Source organism: Orcinus orca, chromosome 6 (assembly GCF_937001465.1).
Source record: "Orcinus orca chromosome 6, mOrcOrc1.1, whole genome shotgun sequence".
In the NCBI taxonomy this organism is placed as follows: Eukaryota; Metazoa; Chordata; class Mammalia; order Artiodactyla; family Delphinidae; genus Orcinus; species Orcinus orca.
This window is the reverse complement of record NC_064564.1, coordinates 108,805,026-108,819,973: the sequence shown is the minus strand read 5'-3', so window position 1 is coordinate 108,819,973 and position 14,948 is coordinate 108,805,026. Positions and strand designations below refer to the sequence as shown.

General features: G+C 44.9%; 1 protein-coding gene across 4 annotated transcripts in view; it reads right to left on the bottom strand.

Moving 5' to 3' along the window:
• Positions 1–409: 409 nt before the first annotated feature.
• RABGAP1 (RAB GTPase activating protein 1) overlaps positions 410–14,948 on the bottom strand; it is a 159,455-nt gene continuing 144,916 nt past the window's right edge. For all 4 annotated transcript variants that reach the window (XM_012532785.2, XM_033427231.2, XM_049711435.1 and 1 more), the window contains 5 exons: positions 7,810–7,914; positions 6,674–6,757; positions 5,942–6,013; positions 3,535–3,732; positions 410–2,160 (listed from right to left, as the gene is read on the bottom strand). In XM_012532785.2, coding sequence (XP_012388239.1) covers positions 2,038–2,160; positions 3,535–3,732; positions 5,942–6,013; positions 6,674–6,757; positions 7,810–7,914 — 582 coding nt within the window. In that variant the 3' untranslated portion in view covers positions 410–2,037. The remainder of the gene's footprint in view (positions 2,161–3,534; positions 3,733–5,941; positions 6,014–6,673; positions 6,758–7,809; positions 7,915–14,948) is intronic.

The window sequence follows — 14,948 nt, the reverse complement described above, 5'->3', positions numbered from 1 at the left end:
TGCTCTTCAGCCATTTCCCCTGCACATTCACATTTTGGGCCTGCAATTCCCTCTCCCATCTCTGCCTGGTGAGATGCTTTTGTCTTTCAAGGTCTTACCACACACACCCTTACCTCCTATAAGACTTCCCTAACCCTCAAATACACAGGTCATGTCTCACTTTATTTCTCCAAGACAGGCAATGCTCACGATGAAGGCACAGGCCTCCCAGGGGACAAAGCCTGTGTCTTCTCTCACCCCATGGGCCTGGAGCACATTAGCTGCTCATTAAGTGTCTGAATGGATGAACGGGGAGGCGCTGCCCAGTGCTCAAGTACACCTATTTGCCAGCCCAGAGGGTGGTCTTCTCTGACTGCCTGTGGGAGGGAGGCAAGAGCACACCATGATAAAACTGGTTGTTACAAAGCAATGCTGTTTGTACCAAAATATTTAATGAATATGCCGTTAAAATAAAGCCAACAAAAGAAATAGTAATACAATTTTACTGGTTTATATTTCAATTCATAAAGTTGACACACTGAAACTACCCTAGCACAATGTCCACGCACCTAGTTTTAGATGGGCTTACAGCTGTTTTGGTAACTGAACAAGAAAGACACAGAAAGCGGTGGAGGGGATGGTTTGGGGGTCAGGGGTTGCCGCTTGTTACCTCCCTGATCACAGATGACCTCAGCAAGCGTTAATACAGCCAACAGGAAAAGAGATACAAAACAACCCAGGTGTCTTTATGTACAAACCAGTGCCTCTTGTAACCAGCGACCTCCACACTGCACGCAGAGAAGACGACAAAGTCATCTGCGAGACAGCCTGTCAGCATATCACTATATAAATTAAAAGTCTAAAGTTATTTTGTTTATAAAAAAGGTGCTAAAACCTCTATTCCATAGTTCTGAAGCGAGAACTTGCAGCCCATCTGAACAGCGAGGTTTGCACCCAGCCTCACTCCGGGGAGGGCCCCGGCAGGCAGGGACACAGGCCAGCCGGACGGGGGCCTCTTGGCATGTGTGTCCTGCACATCCTCACATTTACACACACACATACATACACACACACACCTCAGAGTCTTTCTCACTTGTACAAGCTGTTGTGCAAAAACACTAGAACCTTGAAGTGAGGGAGCTCTTCACAGCTCTCGCGACAGCAGGGTGGAGAGCAGAGCCCGACAAACCTTGAGTGAAATTAAGTGCCCAAAATAACCACATAATTAAGTTGTGCAGATCAGTCCTAGTCTGGGATTTAAACACTGTCAATTGGGTGCATTGGGAAAAGATATTTATATATACACACACACACGACACATTAAGCAAAATAAGGTTTGTCCACGTTATGATTAATCCAGTCTCGACAGTCGGTCAAGTCACCCACCCCAGCACTGGGGAGTCATTTGGCAGCTAACACTAAAAACAACAGGAACTATGAGAGTTGCATAGAATTGATCAGAAACATGTGAATAATGCCAAACCAAAAACCTGTGCATCGTAGAGTTAGTTTAACAAAACTAGGTGGCTTCACCTACAACCATGAAACCCTCCTATTTAAAACAAAGTGCTTCTCCATGTCTACCTGGAGGACCCTCTGCTGGCACTGGAGCAGATAATTATTTGAGCTACCGATCCCCTGCCCCACCTCCCCCAATATATAATAATATGTGTATTTTAAAAAAAAAGATTAAAGGTTTAGAAAAAAACCAAAGGCCTGAAGGATCCCCAGACTCTGATAATGTCACTCAGCCGCTGGGCTGGGTGAGGAGCTGACCTAATCGGGAAGAGGCCCGGAGGTCACACGGAGGAGTGGCTTTCTGGAACGTCCAGGGTGGCAGGCCAGCCGGCAGGCCTGTTAGTATCAGGAGTGAGGAGGGCCTTACCGCACAGGCTGCCTGCTTCATGAGCTCTGGTCCAACAACCTACCCACATGCTTCTATGGATCTGACTTAGGTACATTCTGGTCCTGGGACATGTCACAGAATCACACATCTGGCCAAAGAAGGCAACAAAAGGTGTCATGTTTTCTGAAGGTGTCTGGAGGCAGCAGCTGCTCTCAGCAAGTCTCTTTCCCTTGAACCCCGGTTGCCGTCTTTATGGAGCTCAGTGTTCGGTTAAACCACGTCTTCTTGGCCGCCTGTACCTCGTTGAGGGCAAGGCCTAAATGGTGCTCCAAGTCCTGGAAGAAGAACGACGTACGTGAGGATGCTGGTCTCCAGTGCTAATGACACTGCCTCCCCAGAGCCGAGCCAAGAATTCAGTCTATTTCCTCTCGAGAGGGCTCTGGAAATTCCCCCAGTTCTCAAAGTGGCATAGAAAGATCTGGAGTGCCTAAAGCTCTGGGAGATTTCCTAGTTAAGACCTCCTCATTTCTTGCCTCGTCTACTTATTAAAACGGCCTCCTACCTGAACGTCTCCCTCTCCGTCCACCCACTGCATACCAGGAGACAGACCGAATGTTCTACCTAAGAATGCAACATTAATTTCCGGCAAGAGCCTTTCAAGCCTAGACCCCCTAGCAAGACGTCCGAGATGCTTCACAATCTGGGCAGAGGCTCTTCCAGCTTGGCACCCACTTCCACCCCTACTTCCTAAAGGCCCTTCCAGGCAGGCCCTCTCCTCCCTCTGTGCTGCTGGACACACCATGCCCTCCACCAGGAAGGCTCACTGTTCTGTCTTTTCTCCAGCAGCAACCTCTGCTCACTCTCGGACTACAGCCCAGATACTGTCCTTGCTGAGGCCTCTCCTCGCCACCTTGGACGGTCACGGAGGCCACGTGCTAGCTGTGCAGCCCCAACAGTGAGAACCGGGCCTGGGCGAAGTAGACGCCCAGGTACCGTGTGTGATACGAAGACCAGGGCTTAAGCTTTAGTCCTGAACTTGGTTCCTTCTGCAAACTGTGCCTGGTGCCTACCTTGTGCTCAGCATCAGGCCTGATGGAACTAGCCATGCAGTGTAACGATGAACAAAACAAGCCCCAGTTTCTCCATAAGGAAAGGAGGCCCAGATAAATTAGGTAATACGTCCAAAGTCACAAAGCTGGGTAAGTGACGGGAGCGGGGGCACAAAAGCCTGTATTTGTGAAGCCCTCAGATATCGTGCTGAGCCCTTCCCGTGCATTATCTTTTTTAGTCCTCAAAGCAAACTATCAGAGTGACCCCTCATCACCTCCACTGGCAGAGGAGGAACCTGAAGTGAAAGGAGGTTACCACTAACCCAAGGTCAAAGAGTTTGGTGGTGCAGCTGTGATTTCAAATCATGCATTCTCTGCTCCACCAGAAAGATTCCAAGTTTGATGGATAATTCTCATTATGAGAAAGTCCAATCGTTAGGACAGGCTAAATGCTAATTAAACATCCACTAGTAAATAGCAAGTAATGGGCTTCTTCCCATGAGGATTATGGTAGAAGTTTAAAAGGGAAAAAAACCCCAAACCATGAAGATCGTTTCTGGGGTTTCTAGCCCACACCAGGGAAATCCTGCCCCCGTGCAGGTCTGGGTCCCGCCGCCCCAGGGGCAGAGGGCTGGCCGGGGGCACAGAGGCAGCTGTTACCTGGATCTTACACTCAGCTTCCACCAGCTGCAGCTTGGTTTGTGCCAGTTCCAGTTCCATCTCTCTCAGCTGGTTCTTGAGTGTTTCCTTCTCCTCATCTGTGTCCTCATCCAAAACTTCCTTAGCTGAGCTGATGCCCTTTATGCGCCCTTCTTTGTTGAAAAATTCCCGGCAGCGCTCACAGTCATCCACATTTTGCTGAAATTGAATGTCAGATGTGAAGAGACAAAGAAGACATGAAGGTGTGAGCATCTCCTTTCTGGGGAGCCAAGAGATGGCTTCTCTGCCGAGCACTACAGCTTCTGAAAAACTGTGTTCTCTCTGTAAACTGGCAGATGACCTACTGGAAAAGTCACCTGGTGTTATACACCAAAAGCAACACAAATATTCTTATGTCTTGATCCAGTCATCTCACTTCTAGGAACCTTGGCTAAAAAAATGAAAAAGCGGGCTTCCCTGGTGGCGCAGTGGTTGAGAGTCCGCCTGCTGATGCAGGGGACGCAGGTTCATGCCCCGGTCCGGGAAGATCCCACATGCCGCAGAGCGGCTGGGCCCGTGAGCCATGGCTGGTAAGCCTGCGTGTCCGGAGCCTGTGCTCCACAACGGGAGAGGCCACAACAGTGAGAGGCCCACGTACTGCAAAAAAAACCCAAAAAAACCAAACAAACAAAAAAAAAATGAAAAAGCAGTGACTAGATACAGATTTACATACAAGGAATTTCACTGCAGAATTAGAGACACAAAAAAGGGGTGGGGAGATAAACTATCCAGCTACTGGGAAAAATTAAATAGGATGTGCTATATTTATACAAAGAAGTACACAGCCTCAGAAAAGTTTTTGAGGAATTTTTTGTAACATGGTAAAAATGTTTAAATGCTGGGTAAACTAGGACACAAAAATGTCTTTAAAGTATAGCTACAAGGATATACCACATTTCATGAAAATAAGATGGCAATGACTGTAAGAAAACATCATTTCGTTTTCCTCTAAGAAAATATTCTGCCAATTAAACCACAAAAAGCCATGAGTTATAAAATATGTCCCAATTTCAGATGTAAATGTGAAAAAAATGCCTTAGAGTGAATGAAATTTTCTATGTTAGAACAAAGACTGAAAGAATACACGCCAAAGTGTTAATGATGATGTTGTCTGTGGGTAATAAGATTATAAGGGTTTTTTTTCCTCCTTTACTCTTATTTTCCAAATTTTCTGCAATGAACATTATTATTAGTTTTAGCATCAGAAAATAAATTTTGTTTAAAAAATAGGTACTGCTGGTTAAACACTACTTATAATGGAGGCCAGGTATCATCTTGCTCCAGGTAAAATGCTGGTTTGTGCAGACATGGCCATGGACTCCCCCACGTTTCTGTCCAGAGTTGTAAACATGTTAGTAAAGTATCTTTCAGTAAATTACTCATCTCAGTAAAATCTGACAAGTATTCTAATAATAAAGAAAGAAAGCACCAAGTTACAAAACCCCTCAAACTGGCAAGCAAACATTAAAAACTCAGGTTCTCACTGTATCTGGGCCCATTACAGCAAGAGGAATTGAGCTCAGAAGGCGAGTGTCCCCCTGCTACAGAACAATGTGGGGAGTGACCTGGCCTCTGCGCCCCACCCTCAAGCACAGCCTGTCACCTGCAGGACTCTTCCACCTCAGCAGGGTGCTGCAGTAATCACAGACAACACCTGAAGTCCTGGGGCTCTTGTGTTTTGTTTTGTCTTTTTACAAGTGAACTTAGCACGGAGGAGGACGTTACACAAATTTGTAAGGAAGAGGGACACTTGTATTTTGAGATCTAATGCCAGAGCTCTTCTGGTCTTATCTGTATCCCCTGCCTAGAGGAAAGAGGCAGAATATCAGTTGTCAGTTGTAGCCACCTTGTCAGGTACTCATCAGCTTCCCTCATTTTTGGAATCAAAGCAGAATACCCGGGGACTTCCCTGGTGGTGCAGTGGTTAAGAATCCGCCTGCCAACGCAGGGGACATGGGTTCGAGCTCTGGTCCGGGAAGATCCCACATGCCACGGAGCAACTAAGCCTGTGCACCACAACTACTGAGGCTGCACGCCACAACTGCTGAAGCCCGCGCACCCGGAGCCTCTGCTCGGCAGCAAGAGACGCCACTGCAACGAGAAGCCCGCACACCACGACGAAGAGTAGCCCCTGGCCGCCGCAACTAAAGAAAGCCCACGCACAGCAACGAAGACCCAGTGCAGCCCAAAATAAATAAATACATAAATAAATTTATTAAAAAAAAAAAGATAGTATTGTTACTAATAGTGGTAGGTTATTTAAAAAAAAAAAAAAAAGCAGAATACTCCCTCCCCAAATTTTTTGTGCTGAATATAGCCATAAAATGAACTAGGTGGTATAAAATGTCTTTGATAAAGGAAGACTTACCCGAATTTTTTCAATTTCCACTTTATTAGCAGTCTGCTGCTTCTCTAATCTTTCACTCAACTGAGAACAAATCTGAAGAAACAAACATAATAGAAAATGACAATCTCTTCAGCAATGTCATAATCCGCACAACTTGGGCTTGGGATGAGCTCTGCGGTGGAAGCTGGACTATGGAGTGGAACTGGGACAGCACTGAGCAGGAGCGGGTGTGAGACGACAGGTGGGCAGAGGTGCCTCTGGCTCTCCCACCCCCGCATCCACTGGCCTAGGACCTGCAGGGACCTATCGGTGCCATGCTCGATGGCCAATGTTTACAGACACTGCCAGACTCAGGAGCCAGCACGAGATCCCAGTACAGAAAGAAATAAGACCAATTCAGTTACGTTCTCAAAATGCAACCCGCTGGGGAGAGAGGTGGTTCTACGTCATGAGTCTGAAGTGCTCCCAAGAACTCGGGGGCTTCCATGTATTAAGTGTCTGCTTATGTGAGGGAACTATGCCAGGTACTCCACAAAGATAATCTCATGGACTCCTCACAACAGTTCTCCGCGTGAGCGATGATTTCCCTTATTTTACAGTTGAAAAGCAGTGCGGTAACTTGTCCAGTGAAGCGAAGGGACTCGTCAGTGCAAGTCGCCGAGCAGGGATGCGTGTGGGTGTGGAGAAGACATCTTGTGCAGGCAAGCAGGGCTTCCAGAGAACACGGCCCAATTCCAGGGTGCACAGACCCACCTGCTTGTAGTCACCGATGATAGAACTGTTTTTTTTAATCTCAGATTCTGCCTTGTCGAGTTCCCGACGGCACATTTCTTTTAACTGCGTACATTAAGAAAAGCAAAAGTGAATGTTAAGGGAAATACAAGCGAAGCTCTGGCACTCCGCGCTTAGCGCTGGGCTTTCCCCAAAGTGCCTGACCTACTGGAGGTAACTCCCCTCCCTTCTTCCTCACTCTCAGCACTACTAACCCTACTCTTTTTTTTTTTTTTTTTTTTCTGGTACGCAGGCCTCTCACTGCTGTGGCCTCTCCCGTTGCGGAGCACAGGCTCCGCGGCCATGGCTCACGGGCCCAGCCGCTCCGTGGCATGTGGGATCTTCCCGGACCAGGGCACGAACCCATGTCCCCTGAATCGGCAGGCGGACTCTCAACCACTGTGCCACCAGGGAAGCCCATTAACCCTACTCTTGATGCTAGGAGAGAACAGTCAAAACTTCCGAACTTTCAGCTTGCGGCTTTTGCTGAAGTTCCTCCCTGTCAGTGCAGCCCTACCTGGGATCCTGAGCTGAGAGGTAACACAAAGCAAATGCAGAGGAAGAGCTAACAGGAGGACTGCTGCTCCTTCAGTGCCTCATGGATTATGTGGGAGGCGCCCCGCCATCTCTCACCTCAGGCAGCCTGACTGAGACGAGAAGGTGGATGGTGAAGGAGAGCCCGCCTGCTCTGGGGCATGCAGCACCCAAAGCTCTTCCTATGGCTGTGAGTCTGCGCCCAGGGGCTATGCTCAGGACAAGCCTTCCAGAGTTTGCTCTGTGGGGGAGATGTCGGTGGACAGGTAGGGGAAGAGCCAGACATTATGTGATGTCTGCCTTCCTTTTGCAGAAATGCTAACCCTCTTGTCACACTCAGATGCTGACACACAGGAATTTCTCCTGCCCCAGTGAAGGATGGGCTTTGCCCCACTGTCTCCCCCTACATTTTAATTATTAAGAACCATTATGCTTTTCACAGTAAATACAAAAGGCCTTTGGAGAGAAACTGAAGCCAGCTGTCTCTGGGTTCTCCAGTGCCAACAGGAAGCCACCAGTGAACTCCCAGCTCTCAAGCATTTGCAAGACACAGAGGAATGTGGGAGGGGCAAAGCTCCCCTCACCTGAGCAGACTCTTCTTCCAGCCGTCTTTTCTCTTCCTCTGCATCAATCAATTTCTGTTTGGTCATAAGCAGCTCCTTATTCAGTGCATCTGCCTTTTCCTCAGCCTGAAACATTTAAGAGGTGCTGTTACAGAACAAGAAGTGAGAACTGAAAGGGATTTGAATTACCCAGAACAATCCAATTTTAAGATGATGAGGAAACTGTGATCCAGAGAGGGGACGTGATATGCCCAAGGTCACGCTGAGACTACACTCACACACAAGTGTCTGGCCCCGTCTCCTGCCCAGAGGCAGTGCGGGGCAGTAGCTAGGAGCTCGCCTTTGTCAGACAGCCTGGTCTTGACTCCCATTGCTCCCTGACTGTGTGCCACTTGGACAAGTCATTGAGAACTTCTCTGAGCTTCACGATCTTCAGCTGAGAGATAAGGCATGGAATGGACTCAGCACAGTGCCTAGCATATAGTAAACACTCAACAAAAGGTAGGTGTCATTATCATTAATAGTAATAATAAATTCTGGTTTTCTTCTTCCAGACTCTCAGTATTTGCTCTGCTTAATCAAATAAGTTCTGCATTTTGCTCTCCCTGTCACCTGACAAAGGAAGGCACCCCTTTGCTAGCACTCTCCTTTTATTATCTGAAATGGCCATCTTCCACCCCAGTTTTTTTCTAAAGCATGCAAAGGTCTGGTGGGCAGATCTTTGGGTCCAAGTGAAAATGATACACCTGTACCTGACAAATACAGTCCCTGACACTGGAGAGTCCAAGGATAACTGAAGAATGAGAGACTGTAGCATGTTAGAAGGCAGTCAAGGAAAGGAGGTGGAAGCTCCTAGTTACAGAGTGCTAGATATAGAGGGTCTTTGCCAGCTCCTTATATCCAACCTCCTTTGACAATGGATGGTGGTTTCCCTGAAATTAAAGAGCATTTCAGATGTCACCTAGCTAAAGTGGTATAGCTGAGCCCCTCTGCTTTCTACTACACCACATCTTCTGACGTACTTTCTTTGGGAGGCATAGGTTCCAGGCGGCTGGGGCCTTAAATGGAGAACTGAGAATGGCATGATATGCAAAAGGCCATCAGTTACTTGCATATGTGTGCAATTAAATGGGGTCCTGGAGTTAAGGCCTGTCCTTTCTGGTGAGTGGCTTATAATCACCTCTAGTTCAAACCCCAGTAGCAATCAAAATGGAAATAAGAATCAAACAAAAGAGGAAATAACAAAGAAGAATAAAGTCCTGTCAAAGATTCTGTTTACTTTAATCAACAGAACATCCTGTTACCTCTCCCTTCTCTCCCCTGGACCCAGTTAACATCTTCTGAACAGTACTTTGGAACCTGTAGCACACACTTATATTCTCTCAGTTACTCACCATCACTCCCATGGTAGATAAGACTGATTCTAAGAAGTACGGGACAGCCAGGTCATGGACTCAAGAGTCTTCCTGGCCCATCTTGATTACCCAGCTTAGAAAAAAATTTAGATGGGGAAGTGATTTCCCCAAGCTTGCACAATGCATGTAGCAGAGCTGGAATCCGAAACCAGGTCTCTCAACATTAAGCCCAGCATTTGTGCCATCACTCCAAGAGCTGACTCTCAAGGCTGTGTCAATAGGAAGGTGCACACAGGCCACTGGACTGACCAGCCAGGGTCCTCTTATGGCACCACACTTGCTGCACAGTCATTCTACTTACATAAGCACATAAGGAGGGAACATGTGGCGATAAACACAAGTCCAGACTTCCGCTTCTGGTCATAAAGGACTAACCAGGACCAGATTTACCCTCTCACTGTAAACAAAACACTGGACGAAATACATAAAACTACTGTTTGCTGACACTAAAAACAAATGCAGAATTGTGGTTCCTGGGAGAAAGGAAACAAGCAAGGTCCTACTACCATTCTGGCTTTCTGCCTAGAGGCACTTCTGGACCAAGGAGCAGGGTGAGGAGTTCCAAACAGAGCATATGCCTCAAAGGGTTCAGGAGGCAGAGATAGGGGGTCAGAGATGCTGAGGTGGCTGGAACCTGTGGAGTAGAGCTCTGGAGATCTGAGCGCTCCAGAACTGCGAATAAGGCAGTAAAGGAGATAAAATGAAATCATGAAAATACCCAATTAAACCAAAGAAGGCAGAAAAGGGGAAAAAAGAAAGAAAAAGCAAATACAACAAATGGAGAACAAACAGCAAGTGGTAGAGTTAAATATACCATATAAATAATTACATTAAATGTAACTGGTCTAAACATTCCAATTAAAAGAAGGAGATTATCAGACTAAATTTCAAAAAGCAAGATCCAACTATATGCTGGCTACAAAACCCCATTTTAAATATAAAGACACAGATATGTTAAAAGTAAAAGTATGGAAAAGGATATACCATGAAATACCATGAAAGTCGGAATGGCTATATTAACATCAGACGAAGTAGATCTCAGAACAAAGAGTATTAACCACGGACAAAGAGGGACATTTCACAACAATAAAAGAGTCACTCCAGAAGGCAGTAAATCTGAAATGCATTCATAAATTCAAATTACAGGAAAACAAAAACTGACATAACTGAAAGGAGAAATAGATAAGTGCACAGAGTTACAGATTTCCTCACTGTTCTCTCAGTAAGTGATAGAACAAATAAAGAGAAAGGCAGTAAATCCGTGGAAGTCAATCAACTTGACAGAAGTGACATGACAGAACGCCCCACCGACAACAACAGGACACACAAACTCTCCAAGAGCACGTGGCACATTCACCCATCAGACAATATGGAAGGCCCTAAAATAAGCATAAGTATGTTTTAAAAGCAATAAAATCAGAAAAAATATGTACCCTGATGACAACTGAATTAAATCAGAAATCAACAACAGAAAAATTTCGGGGACAAATCCCTAATAGTTAAAAATTAAACAACACACTACTAATTAACTCAGAGATCAAAGAAGCAATCACAAGAAGTGAATGAAAATAAAAACACGACACATCAGAATGTGTGAGATGTAGCTGAAATAGTGCTTCAGGGAGATTTATAACTTTAAATGCTTATTTTAGAAAAGATGAAAGGTCCAAATCAATGACTAAGCTTCTTCTTTAAGTAGCCAGAAAAAGAGCAAATTAAACCAAAAGAAAAGTAGGAAATAATAAAAAGCAGAAATCAATAAAAGAAAAAGAAATCAACAAAACCAAAAGCTTGGTTTTAAAGAGATCAACACAATTGATAAACTTCTAGTTAGTAGACTGATTAAGGAAAAAAGGGAAAAGACACAAATTACCCATATCAGTAATGAAAGAGAGAAGACCTCAACAAATCCATCCTATAAACATTAAAAGAATAAGGGAATATCAACGACTCTGTGCCTATATATTTGACAACTAAGATGAAATGGATAAATCACTTGAAAGGCACAAAGTATAAAAATGTACACATGAAGAATTAGAAAATTTGAATAGCTCCATATCTGAAATCATAATTAAATAATTTCCTGCTGGACTTCCCTGGTGGCACAGTGGTTAAGAATCCGCCTGCCAATGCAGGGAACACGGCCTCAATCCCTGGTCTGGGAAGATCCCACATGCTGCAGAGCAACTAAGCCCGTGCGCCACAACTACTGAAGCCCGTGCCCCGCAACAAGAGAAGCCTCCGCAACAAGAGAAGCCACCACAACGAGAAGCCTGTGCACTGCAATGAAGAGTAGCCTCCGCTCGCCACAACTAGAGAAAGCCTGCGCGCAGCAACGAAGACCCAACGCAGCAAGAAAAAAAAAAAATTTTTTTTCTTGCTAAGAAAACTCCAGGCCCACGTGGTTTCATTAGGGAATTAAAGATTTAATCAAGGAACAATCCCACAAAAAGTCCTTAAAAAATAGGAGGGAACAATTCCCAGTTCATTTTAGAAGGCTAGCATTTCCCTGATATCAAAACCAGACAAAAATATTAAAGAAACTCCAGACAAATATTCCTTAGCAACACAAAAATCTTTAATACAAATAAAAATCTTAAAAGAAAAAAGAAACCCCACGTTTCCTAGGAATGCAATGTTTGTGTACACTGAAAAATCAGTTTGTCTACACTTCACTATACTAAGAGAATTAGGAAAAATAGCAAATAATCACCTCAACAGATGCAGGAAGATCATTTGATCAAATTCAACACCCATTCATGACAACTCTCAGCAAACAGGAAGAAAGGAGAACTTCCTCAACCTGATCTATGGAAAACCTACAGCTAACTGGAACAAGGTGATGAGGTCCACTCTCACCATCCAATATTGTTCCGAAGGTCCCAGTCAGTGCAGGAAGGCAAGGGAAAAAAGACAGAATGACTTGAAAAGAAGTAAAACTGTCTTTATTCAGAGATGATATGATTGTGTATGTGGAAAATCCTAAAAAATAAACAAAAAAGCTACAAGAATAGTGATTTAGCAAGGTCACAGGATACAAGGTCATGTAATCAACTGTATTTCTAGAGACTAGCAATAAATAATTGGAAAATGCAATTAAGAAAAAATTACCCTTGGGACTTCCCTGGTGGCACGGTGGTTAAGAATCTACCTGCCAATTCAAGGGACACGGGTTCGATCCCTGGTCTGGGAAGATCCCACATGTCATGGAGCAACTAAGCCTGTGCGCCACAACTACTGAGCCTGTGCTCTAGAGCCTGCAAGCCACAATTACTGGGCCCGTGTGTCACAACTACTGAAGCACATGCACCTAGAGCCCGTGATCTGCAACAATGAGAAGCCTGCGCACTGCAGTGAAGAGTACCCCTTGCTCGCCACAACTAGAAGAAAGCCCACACGCAGCAATGAAGACCCAATGACACAGCCAAAAATAAATAAATTAAATTTATTTAAAAAAAGAAAGAAAAAGTTACCCTTAATAACAGATTAAAATATGTGCAAATCTTGTAAACTGAAAACTAAGAAAACAATGCTGAAATTGAAAAAGACCTAAATAAATGAAAATTGTAACATATTCATGGATTGGAAGGTTCAATCACTGCTCAGATGTTAATATACTCCCCAAGCTAATTTACAGATTCAATACAACCCCACTCAAAATCCCAGAAGGCTTTTATTTCTAGAAGTTGACAAACTGATTCTAGTATTTATATAGAAATGCAAATTACTTACAATAGCCAAATTATTTTTTAAAAAGAACAACAAAATTGGAGGACTCCCATGACCTGAGTAATTATGACAGTGTGGTATTGGCATTAACGATAGATGTATACATCAATGGAGGAGATACAGAATCGAGGAGACCCATACATACAGGTCAATTGATTTTTTTTTTTTTTTTTTTGCGGTACGCGGGCCTCTCACTGTTGTGGCCTCTCCCGTTGCGGAACACGGGCTCCGGACATGCAGGCTCAGCGGCCATGGCTCACGGGACCAGCCACTCCACGGCATGTGGGATCTTCCCGGACCGGGGCACGAACCCGCGTCCCCTGCATCAGCAGGTGGACTCTCAACCACTGCGCCACCAGGGAAGCCCAGGTCAATTGATTTTTGATAAAGAGACCAAAGTAATTCAGTGGGGAAAGTTTAGCCACCTGCTCAAGTTCAGAGAACTAGAATGCAGTGGAGCCAGAATTCAAATCCCAGGAGTTGAGCTCCTGAGTCTGTTTCCATCACTCCCACATTACACTGTCTCAATGCAGAGAGCAACCATGCCAGAGGGGACTCAGGTGGGGTCCTATCAGCCCTGTGCCAGGTACCTTCCACAGGTTCCCTCTCAGCCTTTAGCACCAATGCCTTAATGTCAGGTCCACGCATTACTCCCATTTCATAGAGGAGAAAGCTTGGATGGAGTCACCTAGGGACTCAGTAGCTGACCGGGGATCTCTCCATAGCTGCTTTGTGACAAGTAACAGAAATGACAGGTGAGGAATAACAAAAGTGATAATAAAATCAGTTGGAAATACAAAGAGGGTTCTGGAAATTCTATAAGCCACATATGAGAGCTTTTCTCTGGGATGCAGAAAGGGAAGAGTGAAAGGGCATGATGAAGTTCTTTCAGAAATCTAAGTCCCTGAAGCCAAAACACGCTGAGAGGACCCCACAGCCCTCACTTCAGAACCTCTGATTTTCCGTGATGATTCAAAAGATACGAGAGAAGACTAACTTGGAAAGGGACTCAACGTTTAGTGTGAAAAGGTCTGTTTTCTCAGCACCGTCGATGGCTGGACGATGGGACCCCAGTTTGCTATTCCTGAGCCCTAGTGGCAACAGGGTTCCTGCTCCTCTGAGCCAAGTTAAGAGCGGCAGGCCAGCTGGACTGCAGTCTAAGGGCTCTGCCACTAACAGTGTGACTGTGTAAGACATTTAACCTCTTTTGGCCTCATCAGTGAAATGGGGATCGTAACTGTATCCTTTACACAAGGGTTGTTTGGAGGATTTGACAGTAAGTACACAGCACGTGGAGCAGTGTCTAGAACTCTGTAAGTGCTTAAGAAATGTTCTGTTAGGTGTCAGTATATTTTTGATGTAGTTATGACATCAAACCATAGCTTCTTGTTCCATATTTATTTTGGAGACAGTGTGGCATTACAGAAAAAGCCTGGGTGTTTCAATTAGATGCACCTGGGTTACATTCCTGGCTCTGCTTCTTCCTGGGTGCCTTCCTCTCTCTTGAGTCTCAAGTTTCTTTATTGTTAAAAAATCCTTATCCATAAATGGGGCTCATGTTACAAGGCTGAGGTAAGGATAAGAGATATTAGAGTTTAACAAAGTGCTTCTCACTGTGCCTGTCACATACATCATCATAGAGTAAATGGGAATTCACCTTATTTTTACTATTTCTCACTTCTGATACCAGAAATGTAACCTAGCTCTTTGACTACTGTGCCAGGCAAAGACAACTTAAAAAAAGGCTTACCCTCTTTAGAGGCAGGCTTCAAGAACCTAAGAAGTGTATTTTCCACCCTAAACTAGTAGAGCATCAATGTTACTTCTGGTCCCATCAGACTGGCAAATGCAACAGCTCAAACTAAAAATCTGCCTGGAATTTTATCTTAAGTTGCCTCTTAATATAATTTCATTGTAGAATACAAAGCTCTAGTACAGGACCCATTTTCTTTTCTTTTTCACTTCCTTTCTGCATGACCTACAGCTGCTAGAAGAGCCATCACAGGTGCACACTGT